Source organism: Ptychodera flava, unplaced genomic scaffold, assembly GCF_041260155.1.
Source record: "Ptychodera flava strain L36383 unplaced genomic scaffold, AS_Pfla_20210202 Scaffold_43__1_contigs__length_1316584_pilon, whole genome shotgun sequence".
In the NCBI taxonomy this organism is placed as follows: Eukaryota; Metazoa; Hemichordata; class Enteropneusta; family Ptychoderidae; genus Ptychodera; species Ptychodera flava.
In genome coordinates, this window is record NW_027248365.1 from 747,632 (window position 1) to 775,469 (window position 27,838).

Below are 27,838 nucleotides of genomic sequence, written 5' to 3' on the forward strand. Positions count from 1 at the left end.
TGATTATATTCAGAAGATTTTGTGGCAAAAACTCAGATAGAGAAGCATTTATATTCACATCTCACTTATTCAAGACTGGCTGAGAGCAGCACTTCCATTCAGTTAACATCATTACGCCATTTATTATGCCAAGAAAGATGAAGCCAATACATTTTGCCCTCCCTGGTCTCAGCCAGAAATGGTTATACCTTACAGTTTTTTCCCACGGAATAAAACAAATGTACTTGGGCTGAGGCCCAAGTACAATAATAATAATAATAATAAATACACAGCATTTGACAGCATCCTACTTGACCAGTCGTGGAGCAACAATGACACCATCATATTAGATTATACGAAATCTTCACCCAAACGAATTCATACTGCTAAATACAAAGGCTGATTAAAATGAATGCTTCCTACAGATCTCTTATTTTCACTACCAACTCAGAATTCGACGAAGGAAAAGGCAGAGAACCCGAAGAAAAGTTCGAAGTCACAAAGCAACCACTACAACTACACTGATCTGTTCAAAACGCCGAAACTTTGCCAAACAACCCTGATCATTCTGTATTTATGGTAAGTAGTTTACATTTCATAATGCGACTTTGTTTATGTCATCAAAATTCTTCCCGAATGTTTTCCTTCTTTGTCTCTTAGTCACCGAATTAAATATGTCCACATATGTGAACTCATGAAAGACAGAACGAAACTAATGTAAGAGTACTAAGACATACTTACTGTTTAAAAGGCGAGCCAATCATGAGCTTATCTGTTGCTAGTTATAGATTAACATGAAAAGTATCCCGGATGTAATACAGTTCGACTGAAGGAAGTATAGATAGAACATCTTAGCTTAAGGTAGAACGCGCCACGAAAGTGCAGTGAGAGACCTAAAATTTTGCTCAAAATTCCCTAAATGAAACTTAAAATCGTTCCCTTTCGCAATCAATAATAAATATCGGGGGTCAGCGTGCAAACATTGGTACTAGAGGTGGAAAAAACAATATTTACCAACATTTGAAATTCAAACTGTCGCCATCCCTGTGCTAACTCTAACGGGAACAATTAAAAATTTGGATTTTCACAAAATAAAGCGACGATAACGTTAATACTCCATCAGATGCAAATTTAGTCCAAGTAAACAGTAGACTAAAATATTATAACGGTTTGAGAGTACGAATGACTATCCCCAAGGCGTGTTCTATCATAACAGGGCAATCATTTGCTCGTCGATGGTGTTTTTGTCGATAGAACAGTACATCAAAATAACACAAAGAATTAAATGCAAGCAAACACGTCACACAGATCCCAATATAGTGCTCTTAAAATCCCTTTTTAGACGAACAATATTAATTGAATTGAGTTAAAATAACTCTGAGATAATATAATACATCAGGCGAAACAGGCAACAAGTTGAACATATTTTCACACTTCGTGTTGAGCTCGTCTCGCAACAGTATATCCTATAATATTGCCAGACACGTGAACAACAACATGCAACGGGCGCTTCGCAGAAATAATCCCTTCTGACACAAATAGTTTTGATGTTTTTTGAGCTGCTCTACCATACTCTATTTATATTTTATATCTTATCCAGCTTTTCAATTGTGTTGCCTTATTTTGGATTATCGGTGTTTTCGACGTCACTTGCCGGCAACAGATATGTCAATTTCTTCCTGTCTGGACTGGTTGAAGTGCTTGCTATACTACTATCGTCTTACGCACTCCACCGCTGGGGGCGCCCTAAGCCGATCGGAGTGTGTAGTATCGTCTGCGGCATCTTTTGTTTCCTCAGTCCATTTCCAAAGAACGGTGAGTTCAGTTCGATTTGGCTTTGAATATTCATCAATTATTGAGCACCTTGTAGGCTTGGGTCGTGCAAAGATATTTTTATAATGTTAGGCATTAATAAACATTTTTTTCCGAGCAGCAATGAGTACACCTGAAGAAGAAATGGTCCGCACATTGAAAGTCTTAATCTCGTGATATATCGTGGCATAAGTAGCCCTGCATAAAGAGGGTCTACGCTCGCTGCAAACAGAAATACATGTCTTTGGTTCACCGAGCGGAAAAACCTTTGAATTCTTCCATCGACAGACTCATCAAATGCTTTACGAGTACAAAGGACAATTCAAGCTTATCCTAAGATGTGTCGAGTGCGTGGAAAGTTGATCGTTATGTACTTTCATGTGGTTTTAAGTTTCAATCGTCATGTTATAGCCTGCTCTCCATTGTCTTGACAATTTAAATGTGAAGAAATTTTCAATGACGATCTTACTTGTATTCTCACAGCTTTACAACACTTAGGCACTGCATTCGCACTGATAGCTAAAGTCGGGGCTGCGGCGGCCTTCTGGTCCAGCTTTGTTCACGTGGCCGAGCTCTACCCAACTGTCGTCGGGTAAGTTGTATTAATGATAATAATACATACAAGCGGGCCACAACGCGATATGCAATAATTTTATCCAATAAAAACGAGAGGAAAGCCAAAATAATTGAAGCAGGTGAGTGTTGTAGGCGAGAGCTCTCTTTGCTCTGTAACATACGTGCGCGTGTTGTTCGCATTGTAACAATGCAATTTTAACAAGTACATTTGTTACGTATACGATGGATATCTTCTGCATATGAATCCTAGGCCGAACTCAACTTCAGTCTGTGGACAACAAGGATGGTGAACATTTTCGTACAGACCGTGACCTCGAGTTGAACACAAAGCATTTCGACATGTTTGCCAGTATGACAAGACATACTGATATTTACTTTTTTATGAGTCAAACACCTTGAAATCCATAAAAAATAACGGATGGATAACGGTGCTTTAAAGGGGCATGAATTTTATCTCAATATCAGTGAAGAGTTCTTGGGTTGGGTACGCGGCACCAGCCATCGTATATACGTGTAGTACGCAAACTGTCTTTGGAATCTAGTTTTGGTCTTGATGAAATTTCCATCTCATCATTTTTGTTGCAGTAACAGTGGTTTTAGCCTTTGTGTTCTCGTAAGCCGCACATCCACAATCCTGATGCCCTTCATGCGATTGCTATCGGATGTATGGCAGCCTCTTCCCTACGTCATCATGGGATCCTTGACAGTGTTAGCGGGGGCTTTGGTGTTATTAGTGCCGGAAACGAAAAACCGTCCCGTACCGGCGACGATTGAAGAGTTTGAAAAACTACACAAGTAAGTGTATGTGCTGCTTTCATATCGTTTGCGTGTTCTGACTGTTACACAGTACAGACGTCGATACATTTTTGAATTGGTATCCGGTTTGAGAATCTTGGGGTGCATGTAAACGGTGTTTTTTATCCTCGGTTAAAAATTCAAATTCTCCAAGTATAGTACACATTAATTTCGTGATGTCAACCGACCATTGATACACTCTTGTTGTTGTTATTGTTATTGTTGTTGTTGATACACTGGACAAAAGCACTGAAAAATTATCAAACCTCGCAATATCCTATGGAATTGAAAATGGAGGCACCAATCATACTGGCATGCGTTTCGAACACTTTTTTTCACCTTGCAATTGCGTCGCGAATATAGATTCAAATACACACATTTTATGCCTTTTCTGTTGACAGAAAACGAAGAAATGCGAAGGAAGAGGGCGACAATGCTGTGATAGCCGGAAAGTCAGACTATAAGCTTTGCGAATCTGGTATGAACTGTGATGTATGAATGCCTGTCTCTTACTTCCGGAGCGAGCACCTGTGTTTGCCGGCCTCTTCAAATGTCCTTTCGTCTTCTATATGGGAGACGGGAAGCGCTAGTCGTATTTCGTGAAATCCAACGTGTCGCCTCGGCAGAAACGACCGGTAAATCCAAATTTCATCGTTGTTAGAGACTGGGGATCTGCGTGTTTCTGAGCTATAGTATGGTCTGTTCTTGTCCTCCAGATAGTGCAATTGGATGAAGCCGAGTCTGACAGCCGTGATTTCATCTGCGTAACTGGCTAGGGAAGGTTCGCCTCATGCGAATATGACACTGAAAACCTGTACATACCTCAGCTCATTCTGTTGACTAAAGCTGTTCTTTTACAGCTGAACATTGAAGAAACTAAGGTCAATTTGTTTTGAGAGTGAAAGAATCGACTGGTTGTGCAATATACATAACCCAAAAGTATGACACCCGTGCAATTAATATTTTAGTGGATCTTGTCGAGATCTAAGTTTGACACAGTTTAAGGCAGTATGCGCCTAGAGAGTAAAAGATTTAAATTTTTCTCAAACTTTTTCTCAGTGAAACGTTAAACCATTCTCTTACCAAATCAAGAATGAAAATCATGGGTCTCCGCGCAAACTTTGGTACTGAAGCAAATTATCTAACATTTATCGTTGCTTTAAAATCAAAGTAGCCGCCGGCCATCCCTGTGTTAATTCTATGGGGAAAAATAAAATTTTCAATTATGACGATATTTTTTCTTACTCCAAGAGGTTTAAATGAGCCCTAACGTGTGGTTGATGAGAGAGAATTGTAAAAATAGTCCGAACATCTATCACAAATTCGCATTCGACTCTATGAGACTGAAATAAGTGTTTTGAACACTGTGAAACCTGTGCGTGCGATGGCTGATTACTAGTCACCATCATATAGCTATCAAGAATAATACTACATCAGAAGGGAGATTGATGACGTCATTTAAAAGATCAACGGTGAGAAGTCAAACGTTTGGAGAGCTGTGACTATAAAACTGTTTTGTAAATAAAGTCATACATGAAACTATGAGTCCATTATTACTTTTGCTTTATTCCATAAAGTCTTAAATATTTTTAAATAATACAGCTCATCAAGTTTGAATATTCATCGTACACCTCACAATCAAACGCAATGGAATAAAATATCTACACGACCAGCAAGGTGGGTCCAATGCAAGCAGGAAATGACATCATACAAGCGGAAAGAGCTGCGCACATTAAATATAAATTATATATACTGAATGATTTTGGCGCTTGTATTAAGTATTTGACAGTATTTATATATGATATTGATAATCGTACTATACAAAGTGGGTATCATCATTTGCTTAAAAATACAACTAAAATAGTCTGCGTTTTTCCCCGAAATGGGTAAGAGTTATCGGCACATCTGTTGACAGATCGACATGCGATCTGTGGGTTGGTTTGGTAAAATGGATTGAGAAAATGTTGTGAAGAGAAAGACTTCAAAGAAGCATTGACTGAAAATATTAATCTTACATGCACCCGATGAAGATATGTGAAATATGTACAGGATTTCACTGATAACCACGTTATATACTTATAAATTTTTTAGCCATCTATGACCAGTAATTTCATCTACATGGATAACTATATCATTCATATAGTAGTTGTACGCTAGATAGAAACAGCCGGATGATTGGTAATATGATAAAGCCGCTGACGTCATGAATGTATCAGGAAGGTTTAACCCTTTGAGTGCCAAAGTCAATTTTGTCAACTTTATGAAATATAACGCAGACGATTTTTTTTAGGTCCAAACATTTTTCCCAGATTTTTCCCAAATTTTTGGTTAAAACTGTAGCGTATGGAAAGCGCTGTCCATCTGGTCCAAAATTATTAAAAGAATTACGGGAAAATGCATAAAAATGGTTGAATATTGCACTAAAATTTTGCTGTGAAAATTACAACACTTAAAGGGTTAATCTCTCGGTATCAACTAAGCGGACTTTTGTCACTCGGGGCTACAGTTGCGGATATGGTATACGTGTTGTGGGAAGATGCCCGGGGTTGAACAAACCGTCCAACAACCGTCATCTACAGATCACTTTGCGCGTGAACGAGGATGTAGGAACAAACTGTATTACTTATCCTGTTATTTCGACCGACCAGCGTAGCTGTACCTAAGACTACCTTTCACCCGGCATGTAAGAGTCATTTTCCAGTACAAAAGTAAATGCCCATGAGTGTTTTACAACTTTGATAAAATCTACAATAGCATGGCAAGATGCAGCATAAAATTGTAAATGGCGCCAAATAAAAGTGTGACTTTTCAAGTAATCGTTCACTAACATTCATGAGTGACTTAGCGTCTGCTTTTCATGCCAACCAAAAAATTGTTTCGACGACATGAATAGAACTCAAGATACACACCATTGATATGATATTAATCCTTTCCAATGATATGGACGTTCAAGGCTTCAAGTTATCATTGAGTATCCTCTGTACTCATAAAATATGACAAGAGTTTGTTACAGTGGGTGCGTAAACACGAGGCAACAGCAAATCGGAACTCAGTTCTTATTTCCCCCCACATAACCACCGCAGGCAAGTTTGTTTTCATAGCTGAAGTAATGGTAGTCTTTGATTGACGTACAGGAAAAGTAAACATTGTGACATGTACTTCAAGTTAATGATTTACTGCCGCATGCCACGCAAGGTCAATCTATTCGTCATAAATCGGTGAGATTGATAGAAATCTTAACATGCACTACCTGTCCGTTAGAGCACGTCTGTGAACTAAGGGCTGTTTCATAGACAGCAGCGGGGATCTTCCCCCTCTACTGTCTATGCTCTTAATGCGCTATTGTAGGTAATGTCATATCACGGTCCCTCCACAAAGGGCCGTGGTCATATTATATCGAATATCCATTCAAAATCCCACCCAACCGTTTCGTAAGTGAGCACGGATTTTTGTGAGGGTTGAAAAGACTGAAGGCTTGTGAGTTTTCAGTTGAAAAGAATCGTTTCGCTGTAGGCCTACTTGTCGGTTGCACCCTTACGTTAGGTCGCAGATTTGGACTGAATAACGATTCAAGCTTAGTGGATGACAGGCAAGAGTGGAGGACGCCATCTTTAAATCGTCCGATTTATCCAATAAACGGTACTCGTACGCGTTTTGCCATACTTACAAGACACAATGAACGAATTCTCGCTCTAGTTTCACATAGTTTTCTTATGGAACTTGAGTTTGATTTTGTAGTAAACAAGTCATTAAACCAGAAGCAGTAAATATCCTAAAATAACTGAATATGCAAACCGTTATAACATCCCTCTCTGCGGTACAGATATTAAATAGTTTTATTTGTCAATCAAGGAGTAAATGTTCGATCAAATGACAATATTACACTAGCCCGCGATGGTATAGTGGCCTCATTCAAAACAACATTTTTACAGCACCTATATGAATGCTATGATGTGTTTTCTATCGTCTCCAGAGAAAAAACGGACGAAAAATTCATCGAACATGTCAATGTGATCTGAGAATGATTTGAACTACAGTTACCGCCTGAGTAAAAGCTTTGCATCTTTTTCGCAAACCCAAACCACGCCCTCACCGTGCACAATCGGTATCAAACCACCGAGTCGCCTGTTTTCATCCGCTGTTCCAAGGAATCTGGCAAGCTCTCGGCGAGACAGAAGATCGCCGTCGTGCTTGCCAAATTCAAATAACGACTCCTTGGTCGGCGTTTCGACTGCCTTCGCCAAGTCGGAAAACTGTCACCGAAGTCCTCGAGGAACGACTCCAATAGGGGCCCAGCCACGGACGACACGGTCGTCGCAGCGAAAACTGACGCTGCCACGGGGGTAGGTCCCGCCACGGCCTCAATTCCCGTTAAGTGGCCGATAAATTTGAGTACTTTGCACACATATGCACCATACTTCTTTACAAACTTGTTAATCTTATTGACCCTATAACCAGGTGTCCCGAGAAAATGGTAATTACCGGGACATTCACACAGCAAGTGGACGGCAAATCCGTCCCTGACGCGTGAAAACACTTTGAAGCCGAGCCGTTCTACTCCGGCGTAGCTGCCCTCATTGATCGGTAGCAAGAGGAACAATCTTGGACATTCCCTGTCGTCGAGGGTTCTGTGCAGTTTATTCACGATGTCGGTCATTTTTATTACATCACCCTGCCCGGCTGTTGACAGATATTCCCGCCAGCTGTTGTATCGGTGTCCCTGGTATCGGGAGCAGCTGAAGTTCTTTCTGTCGAGGTTCCCTGGGAAGGATTCTCCCTTGTCGATAAACTTTGGGCAAGGTATGAACCTGTGCAGGGTAAGTGCTCGATATTCTGCTTTTTGCCAGACGTTGATCACGTGGTGCACTACCTGTTCAAGGGAGCAACAGGGTTGATTTCCTCTCACAGTGATGAGGATGCTGTTGCTATGGTACAGGAGCTCAAGGCGGATGTGATGTATAGGGTCACGTGCCGCATGCGACTCTTTGCGGCATTTCCCACAATGCTTGGCCGGTTGTTTCGAGAGGTAGACTATCTGATTAGCATAATATATCGGTGCGTTCACTATAAATGCCCGGTCTTTATTGACCGTGCCGATGACGTCACAGAACAGCAGGGCGGAAGGAAACTGAAGTGGCACATTTGACTGGCTGCCTCTCTCCCTTCTTTGGGGAGGCTGGCCAATCCTCAAAGCCAGGCTGTCCTATCGGCAAATTACATGGGAACAGAAAGGTGCCCTCAGAGTCATTGAACTTGAAGCATATGCCCATGTCAATCAGAAGTCTAATGAGACTGTCATGGTGTTCGGGCTTGACACTGACCCAAGCTCGCTGCAGGTTTTCCATCGTCAAAATACCATTATCGTCGATGAAGTTGGTTTTGAACGATATCAAAGTTCGCAAGAGCGAAGCGAGCCACTCCGGGTTTAATATGACCAAATCATCCTCCTCTAACCCAGTTGTGCCTTCCCTAAAGATGATGTTACCATGGCAACAAAGAAAGGCGGTGGCATTTCTCAGTGACGCGTTGGCCCCAGTTTCACCAAAAAATTCCTGTGAGAGACCTTCATATTCGCAATAACGCATCACCGGATTTGAGGCTTGGTCAACCTTCACGGCCATTAACTTTTTCCTGAATTTACACCAAGACTCGGGGATCTTCGGTAAGAGGTCGGATATGATCGATTCTGCCTCGCGTGCGAGGGCTTGCCGAAGTTGTTTTATGCTGTCATTTCGCAACTGTCCTGGAAAATTTTTAACGCTGCTGACCTCGTAGTATCCTACGATGTGGGGTAGTTTGAATTCGAGCGCTTGCGCACTATGTTTGGCTGATTTATTGCACTGTGGTGGCCATGAACGATTGTCGAAAGTAGCATATCCCGCCAAATCATTTTTGAAGTCGCTCACCCTTTTATAGGACCCGGACGTTTGGCACAAAAGCAGTTATCGAGCACATAATAGTCATGGTGATCAATTTGATGCTGTCTAGAAGCTGCTCGAAATATGTCGGAAAATTGTTGCCAAATGTAATCGAGAACACTTGGATTCAACATCGATATATCGGCATGCGTGCCGACAATAATCACCCTTGCATTAGGCGCGAATACGTGTATCGTCTGCAGCCACAAGAGCACCCTACCATACTGATTGAGTGAATTTGCACGCGACGACTTGTCTCCGACAGCGCATTTACTGAGGTCAAAGGTCACTATAATTAAGGAGTCGTCGGTAACAAAGAGGGTGTGAGTTTCTAAAAAATCCACATCCCCAGCAAAATCAAAAGTGACCAACTTTACAACAGATTCCTTCCTTTTGATGGTTGCCATCTCTATCCCATCTGTCTTGTCGACATCAGTTGGTTTCTTGCACAGCGCCCTCACGAGAGTTGTTTTACCGGACCCTTCATAACCTGCGAGAATTAATTTCACTGTGTCATTGGGTACTAATCTCGAAGCCAGAAATTCTCGTAAGTAAGATAGAACGGCGTCCTTCCCTTCCTCCTGTAATGCAACAGGTATAAGCACTGCAGGGTTATTATGAATTGAAAATGTTTCGTAATCTGATTTATTGATCAATGATGATGGAATGTTATGAATATTATTGTCATGTGCAGAAAACACCACAAGTCCCTGAATGTCTCCGATGTCTTCTGGGAGATCTGTCAAACCATTATTGTTAGGAAGAGTTCCTTGACCGAGTGAAGTCTAGGTTGAATTAGTTTTGTCGTTCTTGTCGAGAAGCTTTGGTGTTTTCTTCCATTCAATTTGACAGTTTTTCTGACTTAGGCATTAGCTTGCAATGGCTGACATTCAAGACATTCAGTCTGCCGAGAAATTGGATTTTATAAGGCACAACAAGGTCACAAGCTACGAAACAGACAACTTTCACTGTACCTAACAGCCAAGACATGGTAACATACTGATTGAAGGATGTGGCGTTGAATATAACTACACTATGAGAGATTCCCAAACGACCCTCCAATTCGTTGATCGAACTTACATCCATATTGCCCAGTATTAAAGACCTCACATGTCTGTTTCCGAAAAGTCTTATGATCGTCTTGAGGATTTGTCTTTCCATGCCAAATATCATTATTGACAGTTCGCTACCAATACCGAATTCGTGTTGAACTTTGTCATCAATATCTTTCGCAGGGATGTCATGAACTTCAACTTGTCCATTCCGTCGGTGACAAATTATTTTTGCGATGTTCTGCAGCTTGCATAGAGTCTCCTGTAATAATAGAAGTACAGTACATTTATTTACTCTACATACATACATACATACATACATACATACATACATACATACACATACATACATACATACATACATACATACATACATACATACATACATACATACATACATACATACATACATACATACATACATACATACATACATACATACATACATACATACATACATACATACATACATACATACATACATACACATTCATACATACATACACTTGGTTTCTGTAAAAACATATTTTTAGAGGTTGGAAGATGGTAGAGATAGACGTTCGTACAGCAGATATGGTAATTAAGCGTTGTATGCATGCGTTTCTTTGTATCTATATGTTTAGCGTATACATAGTTTGTACAGGATATTATCGTGATCAAACCTTAGTTTCCGTATTTACATAGCTGCCTGCTTCCAAAAAGTGAAATAAAGTCTTCAACATGCTAAAGATTTCCTCTGCAGTGTTTCCTTGATGTTCTACCACATAATCCTGCGGTGATAAAACAATGCATACTCGATAAAGCTTCAGTTTTTGTCACGTCTTCTATTTATCTCAATGTCTTGCACACATCAAGAAGTCCAAAAGCCAGTGATTATAATTTGTTTTGTCTTTCGAGTTAAATGTGCACCTTATGAAACATATTTTTTTCTAAGTCAACTGTTGAATGTACTTTCGTTGTCATAATAGCAAGGCATAATTATGACAATATGCATAATGAGAATATGCAACAAAGTAGAAGTTATCAATATGACCAGAATCGGATCGTCAATGACGACATTTTTCAAAGTGGGGGGGGGGGGGGGGGGCGGGTTGCCCTAAAATTCACTTACATTGTATCGTCTTGCTATTTGGCATATTGGATAAACTCCATACTGAAAATCAAATGAGTCATAAACATTTGTTAATATTAATTAAATCGTACTATTAAAATATGCAAAGAGACTTGTTTCTCAACATATACCACTGCAATATTAGTCTACACCATTGTCAATAATTAATAGCGCATACAAACGTATATATGAACGTAAAGACAAATGGGGCTTGAATGAGGTTCTTTGAAGGCCATGTGAGGCTCAGAGTCGATTTCATCACCATTTCCGCACCACATCGATCTCATTCACGTAAAAGGAAAGTGCGATGCACCCAAAACAGATTAAGAGGCATTTTCATGTTGCCAATCATGTTTTAATCACTTTTTTGAGTGTCAGTCTTTCAACCCATGCCATTTTAGAATAAGGATACATAATCCTAAATAAATAGTCGTTTTCTCTACATATATTCTTGTTTAAGTGAATTTATTACATTGTAGAAAATACATCAAGTTTTTGACTTAATTTTTATCATAATAAAAATTTACAAAAATTGAGATTTTTTTACTCCAAATATACACCCCTTCATCCTTTGAGTGAACTATTGCTACCATACTACACTTTAGATTCTCTGCGTATTGAAAATATGTAGTATGAGGGGTTTTCTTGTCATCTTAGATTAGAAATATTCCTTTCAAAAAAATGTGTTGACAATGTGCAGCTCTACCTTACATTTTAAAAACATGGAAAGGGTAGACGTTTAATATGTATTATCAACTATGCGGCGCTGATATCTCGTCCAGGCGATAACCTCGTTTGAATACGGTGCCTGTGATATGCTAGTAAGCGAGTACAGTTGGTTTCAATTCAGTGCCACAACTCTGTATTTGAGACAGACACATTGTATGTACAATATAAACGATTAGCTTGGGTATCACCATAGCTTTCCAAGGTTCCAATCTTTGTATTAGTTACATTAAACCTGCACAGGCAACTCTGTCTGGACAGGTGATTGCACTTGATCTACAATGTAGCTGTTTTTAGTAACAATCACAACTGAAAGTTAGAAGATGTTTTCTCCGCGAAAACTGTCTCATGCAAAGAGTTGTGGCACCAAACAGAAACCCACTATAGTGTTTAAATAATGTGCCATTGATTTTTTTCTAGTTTATCTTGTGAAAGCCAGCATTGACTCTGTGGATCATTTTGCCTTAAGAGGAGATTTGGGGGAGGTGATACCTGATACCTTAATTGATTGTTACTCGATGGATGTGCTGAATAAATGGTATACTCACGTCATTCGGTAAATGTCTGTCGGCACCTGCGTCCAGGAGGACCTTGACGACATCAGCGTGACCGAATTCTGCTGCATGGATCAGTGGAGACTCGCCATGCTGTGAGAAGAGATGTTTCATTATACACATATTGACTGGCCATGTGGGCAACAGCATACGTCTGTACCCCGAGGGACTGTGAGTCACCCCCAAAAACAGACTGTTTCCCGAGGCCGAAGGCCGAGGGAAACAGTCTGTTTTTGGGGGTGACTCACAGGCCCGAGGGGTTAAAGACGTATGCTGTTGTCCTCATGGCCAGTCAATATGTGTTTTATAACACACCTCATCCGCAGTCATGCATAAGAACGTACCATACACAAAACTTGTCGCATGTAATATGTTGGAGTGGTTCAGTAAGAAAAAGTTTTTCCTAACAGGATCGCAATACTTCTGCAGAACGTTCAATGCATCTTTGATTATAGTTTTCGTCCGTTTCGAGTCCTTGTTGGAAACCAGAGCATTCAATTCTTCTTCAGAAAGTAGGATAAACCTAGAAATTTCTCGACTATCATTTCGATCAGCCGCAGACGACATCTTTGTTTACATTCCAGTCCGCGCATGCGTCAATGTCGTTTTTGACGTCAGCGGGCATCATTTTCGGAACAGTTCCAACAAATGATGCCTGATGACGTCGTTTACGTGGATCAGCACAAAAAGAACGCATCCCACGTGACTATCAATTGGCGGATTATAATAGAGATTGCGGATGCGGTGTGTTATAAATCAGAATATCATACATACAACTTTATCACGCCAACTGTCGTCCTCTTAATCCAAAGATCTTGTCAGAAGACAAATGCTGACGATATTCTACAAAAGTCACGTGACGTGTGAGCCCCCGGATGGGTGAGAGTACTCCATTAGTTATCAGGACATTGAGGATGTAATGATCTTGACTTTTGATACGACAACGTGTAAACATTTTAATTCCCATGCACGTCTACTAGTTATCATGCACTACAGTTGTTTCTGTCGAAGTGCAAAGATCGTTCACCTGTTTAAATAGACTGTGTTTGACTTACAGCATTTAATACGTTCTTGTCAGCTCCTTCTTCCAAGAGGATCTTTATGACCTCGAGGTGACCTTTCGCCGCTGCGTCATGCACTGCTCTGTGACCGTCCTATGAATTAAATAGAAAGATATCACAGGTATGATCCGCCCCTGCGACAACTCTATTACTGGAGAAATTGGAAAAGCACACTTTCATCGGGAAGCCAGGATAGCGATGCTGATCAATACCGTTCTGTACCTGGAAGAACAATTGATTTTGGTATTTTGTAACGACTAGATGTACCACGTTGGCATGTATACTGGACCAATTTTAAACTTACGTGATTTACACTCTCCTTGTTTGCGCCAGCTTCGATGAGAGCCCTGACAACATCTGCATGCCCTTCGTAACTCGCCTTGTGTAAAGGTCTATCTCCGTACTAAAATTGGAAAGAAAGACAAATTGTTCAGATTTAAAGCCAGGGTTAGTTATGCAAGAAAGTGCAAAAAAAGCAAACAGAAACACTTGAAAACTTACCAGCATATCCATTGAGTTCACTTCAGCGCCATGCTGCAGCAGAGTCTGTATAACTTCTGCAGAGCCATTCTTTGCGGCCAGTGTAGCGCAGTGTGTCCCAGCTAGTGGGAGAACGGAGGAGAGTTTGTCTTAAATTTCACATGTCAGCATGAAGGGACGAGCCGATATTGTAAGACACAAGCACGCAGAAGGTATGAGTTGTTGGTAGGTCGATGGATAGGAGGTATTTGTATGATTTCTGCAACTGTTTGAATGGGAATACATTTGCTGCCGTAGCGGCACTCTCTTTGGTATTCTAGTCGTAATTGTTTTCGCACAAAATTACATACAATACTGAAACTGTGTGCCTTGGGATTTTTGATACCACTGACATCGAAGTTCTTCACTTACAGACTATGTTTTAAGTTGGCTTACATTTCGTTACAAATTTAAAGTGATTTCGCGAAAATGTATTTTCAACTTACTTTAGCATTTTTGAACTCAATGTCGTAATCTTCAAGAAGATACTGCTCTACCAGTTGGTGGTCTCCTCTTCCTGCTGCAAGGTGCAGTTTATACTGAAACCGAATAAATGTAAGCCATTCTTAATACTCATACTCATACCACACACACACACACACTCTCTCTCTCTCTCTCTCTCTCTCTCTCTCCTCTCTCTCTCTCTCTCTCTCTCTCTCTCTCTCCTCTCTCTCTCTCTCTCTCTCTCTCATTAAACATTTCATGACACCGGAATCTGGCGACAGCGTTGCAGTGCAGAATTCCACTGGTTGATAAGAAAAATCAGCTTACCAGATTGTTCGACGTACAAACACGCTGTAATTTTCAATTCAATTTCTGACGGTCAGGCAAACCGTATTGAGTCAATTCAGAAACGTTTTCTTAGATATTTACATCATAAACAGGGATGTCACAGTGACTTTTCATCTTGGTGCAATTGTGACTATAACTTGCTCTGTAATCTTTTTAAAATTCAACCTTTGTTCTTACGTAGGAAACTATTTGATTGTATGTTTGTGCGTAAATGCCTTTTATCTTCTTATGACTCTACAGATTGTACAGGTTTTTATGGTCTATGCGTACATAGACACTCTGAGACATAGACCTCTATTACACATCCCTTATTGTAGAGTTGATGTTACAAAAAATGGCCTGATTGGACGTACGTCACGAATTTTTAATGATCTGATTGATAAGGTTTGCGATGTCGATGTTTTTGAAGAATCTCATTCAACTTTTAAAAGACATGTTAATTTGTTTTTGTCATTGTTTGATTTTTAGAGTACTTTTTTGTTGTTTAAATTTTAGTGTATTTTATCCTTTTTTTATTTTCTTGTCTGTAAGTGGCTGCCTGATGGCGCTGTTGATGAGCAAATAAAATAAAATAAAATAAAATAAAATAATTATAACTCAGAATGCTTACCTTGTCTATGTCTCGTCTGTCAGCTCCCTTCTTTAATAAATACTCCACAATCTCGAAGTGACAACATTCCGCTGCAATTTGTATAGCGGTAAAGCCCTCCTGAAATTGGAATAACACACTGTCATACTTATAGTTAGAATGCGTCTAGGGAACAGATATTCCAGCTCTCATATTTTTACAATTCGTTTCTTATCTATCCCTTGTGGGGGCTTATCTTAAAGCTCTCTGAGTAAGAAACAGTTTCACCGTCATCATAGTTTTCGAAAATGGAAAATTTATTTTCCATAGAGTTAACTATGGAATAGCAGCCATATTGATTTTCAAAAATTGATAAATTGTAGATTATTTTTTCTCTAGTACTAAAACTTGCACGGTGACCCCTGATTATTATACTTAAATTGGTAAGAGAATGTTGAAAGTTGCACTGAGGAAAAATTGAGCAAAACTTTCAGTCTTTCACTTTCGAGGCACAAACTACTCAGGACCTTAAAATGTGCAACGATCAAGAGTCTTGGAATAGTCACATCGAATTCAAAATTCATGTAGGATGCCAATGAACGAGAGTATTGAGCCTGAAACTGGGGGCTAATTTCTGTGAGCCTGGAGTGACTGCGGCATTGTTAGAATAAATTCATGTACTTTCAATAGATATTCCGTTCTCAACTTCACTTGATCTCTTTTTTGACTGCCGACATGTCAGAGCGATGTTCTGGTATGTATGATATGATCTAATCTTTGCCACAAACACGCAGGGTTATTACCAAGTTCAAAGTTTCCAGGTCAGCTCCTTTCTCCACCAATAGCCTCGCCATGTCTGGATAGTTCTTCAAGGCGGCGGTATGCAAAGCACTTTCCCTTTTCTGTCAAAGAAAGATGCAGCTTGGAGTGTCAAAACTGTTGGCCTATAGCTGTATGCGTGGTTATCCGACGGGTCTTTTTACGCCCCCCCCCCTCCCCAAACGACCATAGCTATGGAGCGTTCAAAGGACGAGTAACCGAGTCCGTGTGCAAGCTGCCAGTGCACATTGTATTTTTAGACCGATTCGTAATCTGCCAACCGACGTCTTGGTACGACCACAGTCTCTCGGTCTGTCTTTGTCATGCGATAAAAGTTAAGAGTCATCGCTGATGTGCCTGCAGTGACGTGCAGTTATACGGCAACAAAAACACAGCTGTCTAGTAGTCATGTTGGGAAAAGTTAAAAGCCAGTGGTATTCAGGTACCATTTGTCGGGAGTTTGGCTCTGAATACGGTAAGTCCCTCTATAACAAGGCTATAGATGAATTTTGCCACACCGTAATTGGATGCGTGTCCGTCCCCTGTCTATACGTACAGATTCGTTGCTCATCTATGGAATCTACCATAGCTGTAGTGGCGAGAAAAGTCGTCGAAGTCAAAATGAAGCACGTAAAAGACAGAAAACCCGTCAGATTACTACCACCACAGCTATGACTTGCAGTTTGGAGTAAATGTACCACTCGAGTTTTTTATTACGGTGCTTAAATTGTTTCAACGGGGGTTACCCTTGGTTACCAAGACTAGTTTTCACATCGTTGAAGTAACGGTGAGTATTGATGTTAAATGAAATACTTTCTCATCGTCATCCATAGTCTACTGCCCTCATATCTACCTGCCCGAGTACAAACACTACATTATTCTCGTGCATGATTTATGTAGCATACGTTTCGGCTGGAACAGTACTTTTCACACGTGACAAAATTAAGGGGAATATTGATCGTGACAGTTTTGCCGCCTAAAGTTCTCCGTATCAAGTTCATTACCAATAAACTAGCTATGAACAGGGCTCAGTTGAATATCTTACCTCTGTCAGGACATTCACATCAGCACCATTGTCAATCAGATGTTGCGATATCTCTGCATTGTTTTTCCTGACAGCTCTGTGTAAAGCCGTCATATTGGACTGCAACATGCACAAAATTTAATATAAAGTGATTGAATAAAATCGCTATTTACAAAGGACAGGTTTTCAATTAAACTTTAAACAGAGTTACACAATGGAAAACTTTCGGTCTTTTTGATGGAATTCTGTACATGAGGAAAGGTCCTATTCCCCCCCTAATTTTCACTGGCCGATATAAGGATGGGTGGATTTATTCCTGCATAAGTATCACATGTTAACAGGTACGAACGATAGGATAGTGTGAAACGCCCTCTACGTCAATGAGAGCATTGTTAACATGTTGCCACCAATGGTATGTCAAAGCTGTGGCAGTTATCTGAGGTCAAGGTTGCGACGATGGGCTTTTGAGAAGATTTACCTTATCACCAATGTTTGCCTCGGCGCCATTTTGAAGAAGGCACAGCGTCATCTCGCTGTCGTTTCTCTCCACTGCCAGATGCAATGGAGTGTTGTGATTCTACATAAACCAAGAGAATGGTTTTTACTTATTATTTTTTCTAAAAGTTTAGCATTCTGTTGTGATAAAAATTATTGAGTTATTCTACAATTGATTTTCGGATATTTATGACTTTTTTATTTCAAAATTTCATTGTCGTGTGGTGTTTAAAATCTCTCCTGTAAATTTTCAAGGCCCAAAGTATGTCGGAGACATTTACGAAGGGTGCAGCTAGCGGTTTGTCGGTGTCATTTTCAAAAGCGCCTGCGGTGCACGCTACGCAACCCACGATTCACTACTATCACTGGGATACTATATTATTTTAGAGTTTCAACAATAATAATTACTAATTGGTAATAATTACTGTGACAATATTTCACAAAAATACTCTTTGAAGCTTCATCACCTACGTTATGTCATGTTTCTGGTTGCTTTACTTGAATGGGATTTCGTCGATAGAAAAGTTTTTGATGGCGAATGCATTGTCGAACAAATATATCTTACTGTCAGATCATCTACCCCGCTCGTCACACTCATGTCTTGTTTTGTTGTCGTCACACGATAGACTTTTTCTCTATTACAAAATGTGTTTATGAAGGAAATTGAGGGAGTTAGATCGTGTCGACCGAATCAAACACAATATTTATTTACACCATGCGACAATCATTTCGCAACAGGCTTGCTATTGCCTGCACAACAGCTGTGGGAATACTCTACAATCTCCCATACTCACTGATAGGTGGCGCTCACGCATTCACGTGCAGCAACAACTACCATTGAATCACGTTTTTCGCAGCTTCTTTCGGAAAATGCAACTCACCTCATTTTTAGCGTTGACGTCAGATCCAATACCGACCAGATGCTTTGTTATTTCCAGATTACCTTTCGCAACAGATACATGTAAAAAGTGATTTCCGTCCTATTTCCAAAAAGAAAACGTTAAATAACCAAAAACTACTTCAATTACGTGACTTCATTTAAGAATGAGAAAATAATTTAATTGAGAGTTAGTCATGCATGTAATTACATTATCTTAAAAATTAAGGCGGATTTGAGTACTCACCGGTCCAAGAATATTAAGATCTTGACAGGCGTTAATCAAGCTATGAAACGTTTCGTTGTCATTTTCGCTTAAAGCCGTAAATAGAGTATCCTAAAAGAAATAAATAATTGACCTATCCTTAAAAGTTAAATGACACATTATTGGCCCAAGAGCGCAATTCCTCGCATGTTGAATCTCGGGATATTCTGCGATGGCAACTTTACCAAATGTCGCCATTTTTATCGATGCTGTGTGGATCATCAAAAATCAATACAAAAGCTAGCCTGGTACGTTTTAGTCTCCAATGTTAACAAGAAGGGGCGACCGAGCAAATCACACGATAGGCGGCGTCTTTTTCAGGTGAAAGCCTTTCATTTTACCTATGCTTAAAACCAGTAGTGTTTCGGGGAGAGGTCTCAACATCTGGAGATGAATTATAATTAGAATTCCACCATGTCATCGTGGCATTGCGGTTGTGTCAGAATAAATCGAAAGGGGTTGAGATGTGTCGACGATATGCGCGCGCACGCTATTTTTCCTGCACTCCGAAACAAGTCCGTATGTCGTACATTTGCACAGTATAGTAGGAACCTTTAGACACAAAATTTCCATGTTCAGTTTCACGATGTCAACACAACTCTTTTTCTTTGTTTTGTTTGCTTTTTGTCAGGTTTCATAGAGACAGAGGAAGACAGGGAAACTCTTAGATAGACAGAATGGCAGTGAGAGTATTAGAAGGTAACGTACCTCATCAAACATGTCTTTGGCGTGGCCAGCCTCGTCTGTTGCCATGTTCATAGGTATTTTACCAGTTATATTGAACAGTTATTGTACATCCTGAAAAAAACCCGGAAAAGTGACTGAAGGTCCAGGAAAGTAATCACTTATTTTAAATATCACTTCAGGGCCCTTTCACTTTCACTTTCGCTATACCAAGTTTCATGTTCGTTTTTTCATATTATTTTCACGAGGGCGTGTTTTGTTGTTATTTGCGGCTCTCTTTTCATTTCTACTTTCACCTGACCCTAATTTCCTTCACAAGCCGCCTTGTCTGTTCCATTAAAACACCGTAAGCCAACTTTAAAACCCTCCATTCGAATCCAGAGACACTGTGACCAATAAACAGAAAAAGTAACGCTTGAATTTACTCACACCACTTTCGACTTCAGAGAAGTAGCTTTTCTCAACATTTGAACACCGTTCTCCACGTAAAACTGGCTAACTTTACTCCAACAGTTAATTTAATCTTACGTGTAAGCTTACTACTCTGGTAAAAATATCCCTGTTTGTAAATCGCTCTGAAGGTGAATGAGTTCATTCGGGTGGCGGTGAGTCATCGATACTTGAAGAATTGACTGGTACGTGCAGTAAAAATAACTATCAAATGCTTTGGCACACACACCGGCTTTGGAATTTATCGACCTGGTGGATCTTTTCGCGAAGCTCTGTGACCGATGGCGAAGGTTAATCTGGGTGAACCTCTGAACAGGATGACCAGTACTGCGCATGCGTAGTGGTATAAATTATGGTTTGAGTCAAATGATCCCCGTATGAATAAACTAGCTGCGACCGTTGACAACAACCGGCATGAGAATTGTTATTGTTGAAATGCTAGGTGATATATTTTCATATTCTGCCTAGTTGTCACAATTGATGAATATTGTGATTTATTTTGCAACTTTCAAATCAATTCTTAACTCGCCTCAAGTCTGTGGGACTAGAAATAATCTTGACTTCAGCAGACTGTCGCGTTAATGATGAGGTGATCACGAAGTCGAGGCAATATATCAGGCGCAGCCAACGAAGTTATTCGTGCAAAAAGGTGTTCGTGCAAAAAGGTGTTAGTGCGCATTTTTTCAGTGATAGGGCAATTTTTTTTAACCAGTGGGCAGGGAGAAAAAGTTTTATTTTTACTGCGGACAGGGACGAAATTCCAGTTTTAAAAGTGAGTGAGGAGAACATTTCTGCCAGTGGGTACTGGATAATAGGTAGAGGGAGGGGAATGCTGTGGTTCGTAGAACTTCAGAGAGATTAAGCAGCGTCTGTGGTGGGGAGAGGGCAGCGGGGAGCTTGAACTGTTGTGGGGAGTGGGGAGCGGACAGACATAGATACTGGAAGGGCAGTTGGCATTAAAATTCAGTGGAAGGGCATGTTTTTCGCATATGCTTGCGGCAGCACAGTTACCAATAAATTCACCTTACCCTCTATACAGTCAAGATATGGGGTATGTTTTGTGATGATAATATAAAATTGACACAATTTAAGGTAGCGGTAAAGGCTATTTTGCACCAAGTCTTTTCTCAGAGTTAATGTCAAGTTTCAAGTGTTAGAATCAAGATATTAAGTTCAAATTTTCAGGATAACTCCCTTACTTAATATTTTCTCTAAAGAATATAAAAATTGTATATTTGCAGCCATGGTTTTGTTTGAAATATGACACCAGTAAATATTAAAATTTAATTTTTCATATTGTTTTACATATTTGAATTTAATAATAATTGGATAGTACTTAATACTACCAAATTAGTTATAAATATATTGACACTATTAATTGTAAGATGTGTACGGCAGGATTTGTAAATAAAGTTTGTTTTTATGATTTTACATGGGTTTACATATCAAAAAATTATTTAAAAATTCTTTCAAATTTCAAAATGTGATTTTTCAAAAAGTACTTCAAATACAGGAAAATTGTGCCGTAGTCATCTTGTCTGTAACCTTGTTAATAGGCTGTAAAATTCATGTCCATGGATTAAATTGGCATAAAATTATGTAGGAAAACTGTTATTCTGTCAAAAATGTTGAAAACAAGCCATATTTGCACCCCTCTTTTGAAGTCACAGAGCAGTCTTTTTGGTTAATCTCACATTTGACACCTCTTTGACACTCAAAGAATCTAAGACCGCATTTACAATAGCAGTCACGCATTCTGAATGCAAGCACTGCCTTGTCAAACTTTCCTGAAAAACAGCAAAAAATGACTTTCCCTTTTCAAACATTTTTTAAAAGCTAGGGGACCTCTACCATAGTTAATACACTATGGACTCCCCAACTTCCTCTTATTTGGTCAGTTTTTCAGAAGTTTCAACAGGCTATAACTCTGCAATGCCTTTGACCCCAAATGTCTAGTTTTTTTTATTCCACAGAGAATGTTGACTACTTTTATATTTTAATAGTTTTATTGAAGTTTATAACTGACGCTCTAGCCTTTACCGCCACCTTAACACTTGGTTGCACCTGTACTTTGGCGGATGGGTCCCTGCATCACTGTGCAAGGTGGACAGACTGTCACGTAAATGGTGAAGTGAGCGCGAATATCTGCCTTGCACGCCTTAGAAATGCCAAAAGCAACTATAGTGCACTTGTGTGAGTCATTACGAACTTTATCGATAAATTATGAGCTTTGCTACACTATTGGCAATCGATACTGATCTTGATTTCTTATTACCAGACTGTGATGATGATATGTGGAAATTCCCATGTCTAAAATACCTTAATTGATGACGCCACTCGAAATATCTATGTCGTCGACGCCCCGCAAATCAACTTATAGGCTGCTGCGATACACTATATGTGTGATGTCAAATAAGTATTGTGCAAGCCTAACCATCATAAAACCTGCAAGGCCGATGTAGGGGAAAGTGGGTCAACACATGACCCTAGAAGGTAGCTGCTGAAGTGTAATTTGCATGTGTGACGAAATAGTGGGTTCTAACTAGTGTGATGAATAATGTATCACATTGCGACATAGACATGCCACGTATGATCTAAAAACGATGGTGAAAGCGTAGAGTACGTACCGTCTGTTGCCGCCACAAAGCAGGCTGTTTGGCCTCGTTGCAATAATTATAACGTGGATACGATGGTACCGTAATAAAGTACCGATTTCGCAATTAATTCTTCTAAATAGTATAATTTACGTCCAAACTGTCGTCCACATAAGCTTATTTATATTTGCTTACAACAATGGTGCTGATCAGTGCTATGTGACGCGAAAGCAAACTATGAGCCTTTACAAAAAAGCCATACTGGGACACACGATATGTGGCAAAGGACTGACTGGTGGCCACTGAACATGCTGGTTGTCAGTCAATAATCATGAGTAAAATTTTGACCTGTTGCCTCCTGTACAGTATGTTATTGCTGTTTGGCCGTTTGTGTGCATACCTGTATAACCGTTTTGTTTTATAGGCACTTTCTTGGTTTAATTTATTGTATTGAAGTGTCGTTTTGAGACGCCGAATTACTAGTTATGTTATGTTATGTTATGTTATATTTATTTATAAAGTGTCATGTGTGGTCTAAACAGCTTGGTTGCCACACCCAGCCCCAAGGGCTTACAAGACACTGAAACAGTAAATAAAGTACATAGATATGAATAGCTCGAAATGTAATTTAAGTATAAGAAGCTTCTTGTCTCATTGAAAATGCATGATAGACATAGGATGCCAATTGGGATGGCATGTCGCTCATTAGAAATTTGAGTTTCTGTTGTACATCAAATGAATCAAATACAGAGCACAAGTTTCTGGCTTTAGAGAACAATTGTTTCCTAATAACATTGTAAAGTGTGCAATCAAAAATAAAATGGAGCTCATCTTCTACTACATTTGGACAAAAATCACATAGTCTTTCCTCTTTAGGCACATTCGTGTAACGCCCAGTTTCAATTTTCAGAGGTAAGATACCAACTCTCAATTGTGCTAAAAGTGATCTTTTTGATCTAGAGATGGGAAATTGTAAATATTTCTCCATTCCATATTCCGTCTTAAACATCAAATATGTACGCAATTTGGGGCTTTTCACTCAGTTGAGATGTCCAGTTACTAATATACAACGTTTTTAATGCATCTTTCATGACAGGAATACTACAAACCTCTAAATTACCAAATTTCTCCTGCAAACCAATTTCTGAAAATAAATCAAACATATCTTTAGCCCAGTTTTATATTTTAAACTGATATCCCAAGTAAAAACTTGCTTAATCATTCTGTTATCAGGCATAACTACTAATCTATTCCAGAGTCTTACCATGTTCAATTTATTCCTCAATAGACAAGGGTCCAACCCATATCTCCATTTTTAACAAGTATAGGGGCAAATTTATGGACGCCAAGAAAATATCTAATCGCTCTGTTTTGAATTGACTCACATTTTGAAGAGAAACTGTAGCCCCAAATTGCAGAACAGTAGTCTAAAATTGGAGTAATACAAGAATGAAATAGAGTTGTAAAAGTGTTATATCTAAAATTCTTAAACATGCGTATCTTAGAAATAACTGATCCCAAAGCTCTACCTGCAGCACTTGCTAGGGTTTCAGCAGTCACTTCAAAATTTAAGAACTGATCCAAAACTAAACCCAAATATTCATACTGAGAAACTACGTCAAGATTTGTACCACCAAATTGAAAAATAAAGTCTGTTTTCACTTGTCCCTTATCTCGAAAATGAACAATTTGTGTTTTGGACTTGTTCATCATCATACGCCACCTTTTGCACCAATCTTGTAGATGGTCAATCATCTTTTGTAAATTTGTCTCATTTTCAGCAAGCAAAACAAACTAGTACTTTAAGTTCCTTATATGGTAAATTATGCAGCAGCCAGTCTAGTGTGTATTTATTTGAACAGCTCTGATATCTAGCATCACTTGAGGTGGAACCGTGACACAAAGAAGGCTTTATAATCATTTGTAAAGCAACGACGTTTGTTGTGTAATTGTTGGCGTACGTTTGGAAATCCCCACCCACTAAAAATAGAATAGCGTCGACAAGGTATAAATCACCATAGCAAATTATATCTGTTGATGGCATTCCGAATGGTAGTGAAAACAGGAGTAAATAAAACAATCTACATTGTACTTGTCTCGTTCGACAGACATCGGGGACAGACGAGCCACATTCTGATCAATCAATGTATAGAAGTACTCCTAAGTTTATCCGGAATCTACGGAGAGGTTCCGACAAGATAACGGGCGTCACCGACACTCATCATCTCATTTTACATAGAGAGATGCATGCGTCAAGTGTATACTATAGAATTTTAGAAGTTGCGAACTCATTTGAACAATAAACAGTGCAGTAGAAAACCCAGAAAATGCAGAAAATAAATAAATAAACAAGTATTCCCTGCTTATAAATTTGATGGTTTCATTTTAAAGGTTTACAGTCGTCGGAACTGCGCTCAAAGGTCGTATAAGACTCATACGACCAATGTAAACACTGTATCCAAAGTAAGATGGTATTGATGAAAGTAAAAACATTTCTGTCATAATCTACATCGTATAATTTTAACGTTTGCAGCTATGATGATGAGGTGCATCTAGATATCGTGCACGAAATGCATTTGTTTGTAAACAAGAAACTCGCACAGGCGCATTTTCGACGACTTCTTCCCTTTAAAGAATAGCAGCCCTTTGATATATTACTATTTTTTGCGTCATCATGATGAATGTTCAAATGGCGACCAATTTTACGTACAGAAACTTATCGTTAGTCAGTGTGTCTTTATAAACGTCAGGAAACTTAAGCTCAGTCCTTGTAGTAAACAAACAGAATCGTGTTTCATCTGAGTCTCACAGCTCCGGTTCGCTTGACCTCATTAGGCCTATGGCCTCATTTATCACTTGTACTTGACAACACTCACTCACCTGGTGTATCAATGAGTTGTCACCATACGGCAGGGTTGCATCGCCTCGGAAGTACTGAACGCTTTCGCTACGGTCCCAATCACCCAGCTATGGAACGATATTTTTGAACGTTTTCACCCATTGATGAGTTGACTGCTAGTAGTACGCCATCTTTTGCGCTTGTTCTCCACAACTAATTCAACACTGCTTTCAGTTACGTCGTAAATGGAGATTTCGGTAGCTTCCACTTTCACTGATGGGGAGGTAGGGTGTAGGTACGTGAATACGAGTTGGAAGCAAGTTGACTTTTAACCTGCACTAAGAATCTTATAGAGCTATTTAGAAGTATGTTTTGATAGGTTGTGTATATAGATGTTACATTATGGCTCTGCTGTCACAGTACGAACTCGACGATTCCTTGCCACACCTCTGAGAGAGTGCAGAGATCATTCAGGTCAATGGACTTTTTACCTGTTCATAATCACTTTTACGTTTAAAGGATGAGCCACGTGCACGTTTCTCGTCTTTGCACTTGGTGACTACACTTGCCCAAAGTCTAGGGGCATATGTACCAACACAATAAATTGAAGGAATAAATTTTAGCAGACTGTCGCGTTAGTTGTTGTAGGCTGTTGCATCATATATCGTGGAGTGAATGTGTTGGCCTACAGCCAGTAGCTGGTGCCAAGAAACGCCAAGCGACGGGGCCAGTCTAATAATGGGCTGGACGCATGCACCGTATATTGTTCACGTCTTGTGACTGGGTCACAAGACGTTATGCAGGATGCGTGTTGTGTTCTCGATGAAATAACAGTTCCCGCATGCGGAAAAGTCGTTTTAATGAAAACATAAACCCGGTCGAAACGCGTAAATTTAGGTTAGAGGAACAGAGAAAATGCTAGCTCTGTATCGTTACACACACAAAGCTTAGCCTACAGGTCCTGCTGTCTGCCCCTACATCATGGGATGAAAGAAAGTAAGGGACGAACCATTAGATCTTGGGAGGGGGTGGTCAAAAACACAGAAAAAAAAATTTCAGAGCAGAAAGTTAGGAAAAAAAAATCTTCAGACTAGTTTGCAAAATAAAAAATAAATAAATAAGAAGACAAAGGCGTAAAAAAAAAATCTGCAAAAGTCTTTAAAATTTTGAATTTTTTTAGATTTTACCTTTACCGACAGAAAGCAACTTTCTGTATTTTTTAGTACATCCTCCAGGCACATTTTTAATTTTAATTTATACATTTAGAGTGACTGTATCCCTTATACTGGAAGTTGTGATTATCTTATCTTTTCAGGACTTTTGTATTCTGATCACTTGAAAATTATGAAATTATAGAGCCTGTTTTCTACTTGTTTCCTGCGTACAAACCAAGCAGGTACACTTGGTAAATCATTGAAACTATGGTATGGTTGTCAAGACAGAAAGTTGTATTTGCCTTTTAAGATCAAGGTAAACAGATGTAGGCCACATCAGTTTCATTTTTTTCACGGCATTTTATTGCAATGATGAATGCAAGAATGGGTGAACAAGTAGAAACACGTCAATGATAAAACTACATATCAAGTCATTATGTATTATTTTGCTTTTAAAAAGGCATTTTCAATTCTTTTTTCTCAAAAACAGCCTCAAAAACAACAGCAACACATGTTTTAACATTCAACAATACACTACGTAGAATGCCATCTATCCAACAAATCCCAACACAAAAACACACAAAAGGCTTGAACTTTGAAAGTTCTCGATAGCAAATACTGAATAAATCTGCATGAATAATCGTTTTTGTTGAGCAAATTTCAAAGAAATTGGACAAGCCCTTTCAGAGAATACAGATTTTTGACCATGAATGGCATAAATTGCCCTAAAAAGACAAATATTGAAATTTAAACACATCTATATACATCCAATCAATTTGGACATGCTGCTACAGAGAAATAGATGTTTTGATCAAAAAGGGCAACAATTGCTCTAAAAACACAAATATGCAAATTTAACTTTATTATTTAGCTTATTTTAGCTTCTCAGCTTGTCAAAATCAATTGTAAATCATGAGATATGCATGATGTTTGATGGGGTGAATGTAGGCACTTCACCACGCAGTAGAAAGGGAAGCCAGGAAACCAAAATAGTCAATTTTCAAAACTATAGAAGCTACTGAGGAGCAAGAAGACCATGTTTCAGAGGAAGATGTGTAATCCGAAAGAAATGCTCCCAAAGTGCCACCAAATAACACCATTTTTATCTCTATTTTTCAAAAGCTCCAACAGCAGGAGGGAGGACACCCCCTCCTGACCTACCCCCCGCAAAAAT

General features: G+C 39.4%; 2 protein-coding genes and 1 long non-coding RNA gene across 3 annotated transcripts; 1 reads left to right on the forward strand and 2 right to left on the reverse strand.

Moving 5' to 3' along the window:
- Positions 1-376: 376 nt before the first annotated feature.
- LOC139128100 (organic cation transporter protein-like) lies at positions 377-4,664 on the forward strand. The gene is made up of 5 exons (XM_070693948.1): positions 377-558; positions 1,580-1,794; positions 2,275-2,383; positions 2,953-3,162; positions 3,564-4,664. Exons 1-5 carry the CDS (start codon positions 392-394, stop codon positions 3,658-3,660), a joined length of 798 nt encoding a protein of 265 aa, XP_070550049.1. The 5' UTR covers positions 377-391; the 3' UTR covers positions 3,661-4,664.
- Positions 4,665-10,125: 5,461 nt separating this feature from the next.
- LOC139128104 (uncharacterized) lies at positions 10,126-11,284 on the reverse strand. Its single transcript, XR_011551191.1, has 3 exons — positions 11,244-11,284; positions 10,795-10,902; positions 10,126-10,394 (listed from the first exon to the last, which is right to left on the reverse strand). It is a non-coding gene; the product is annotated as an uncharacterized lncRNA (long non-coding RNA).
- Positions 11,285-12,061: 777 nt separating this feature from the next.
- On the reverse strand, positions 12,062-19,696 carry LOC139128113 (serine/threonine-protein phosphatase 6 regulatory ankyrin repeat subunit B-like). The gene is made up of 12 exons (XM_070693953.1): positions 19,652-19,696; positions 18,926-19,015; positions 18,683-18,781; positions 17,785-17,883; positions 17,328-17,426; positions 16,267-16,365; positions 15,506-15,604; positions 14,550-14,642; positions 13,889-13,987; positions 13,579-13,677; positions 12,518-12,616; positions 12,062-12,103 (listed from the first exon to the last, which is right to left on the reverse strand). The coding sequence occupies exons 1-12, from the start codon at positions 19,694-19,696 to the stop codon at positions 12,062-12,064; spliced, it is 1,062 nt and encodes a 353-aa protein (XP_070550054.1).
- Between the last annotated feature and the right edge of the window lie 8,142 nt (positions 19,697-27,838).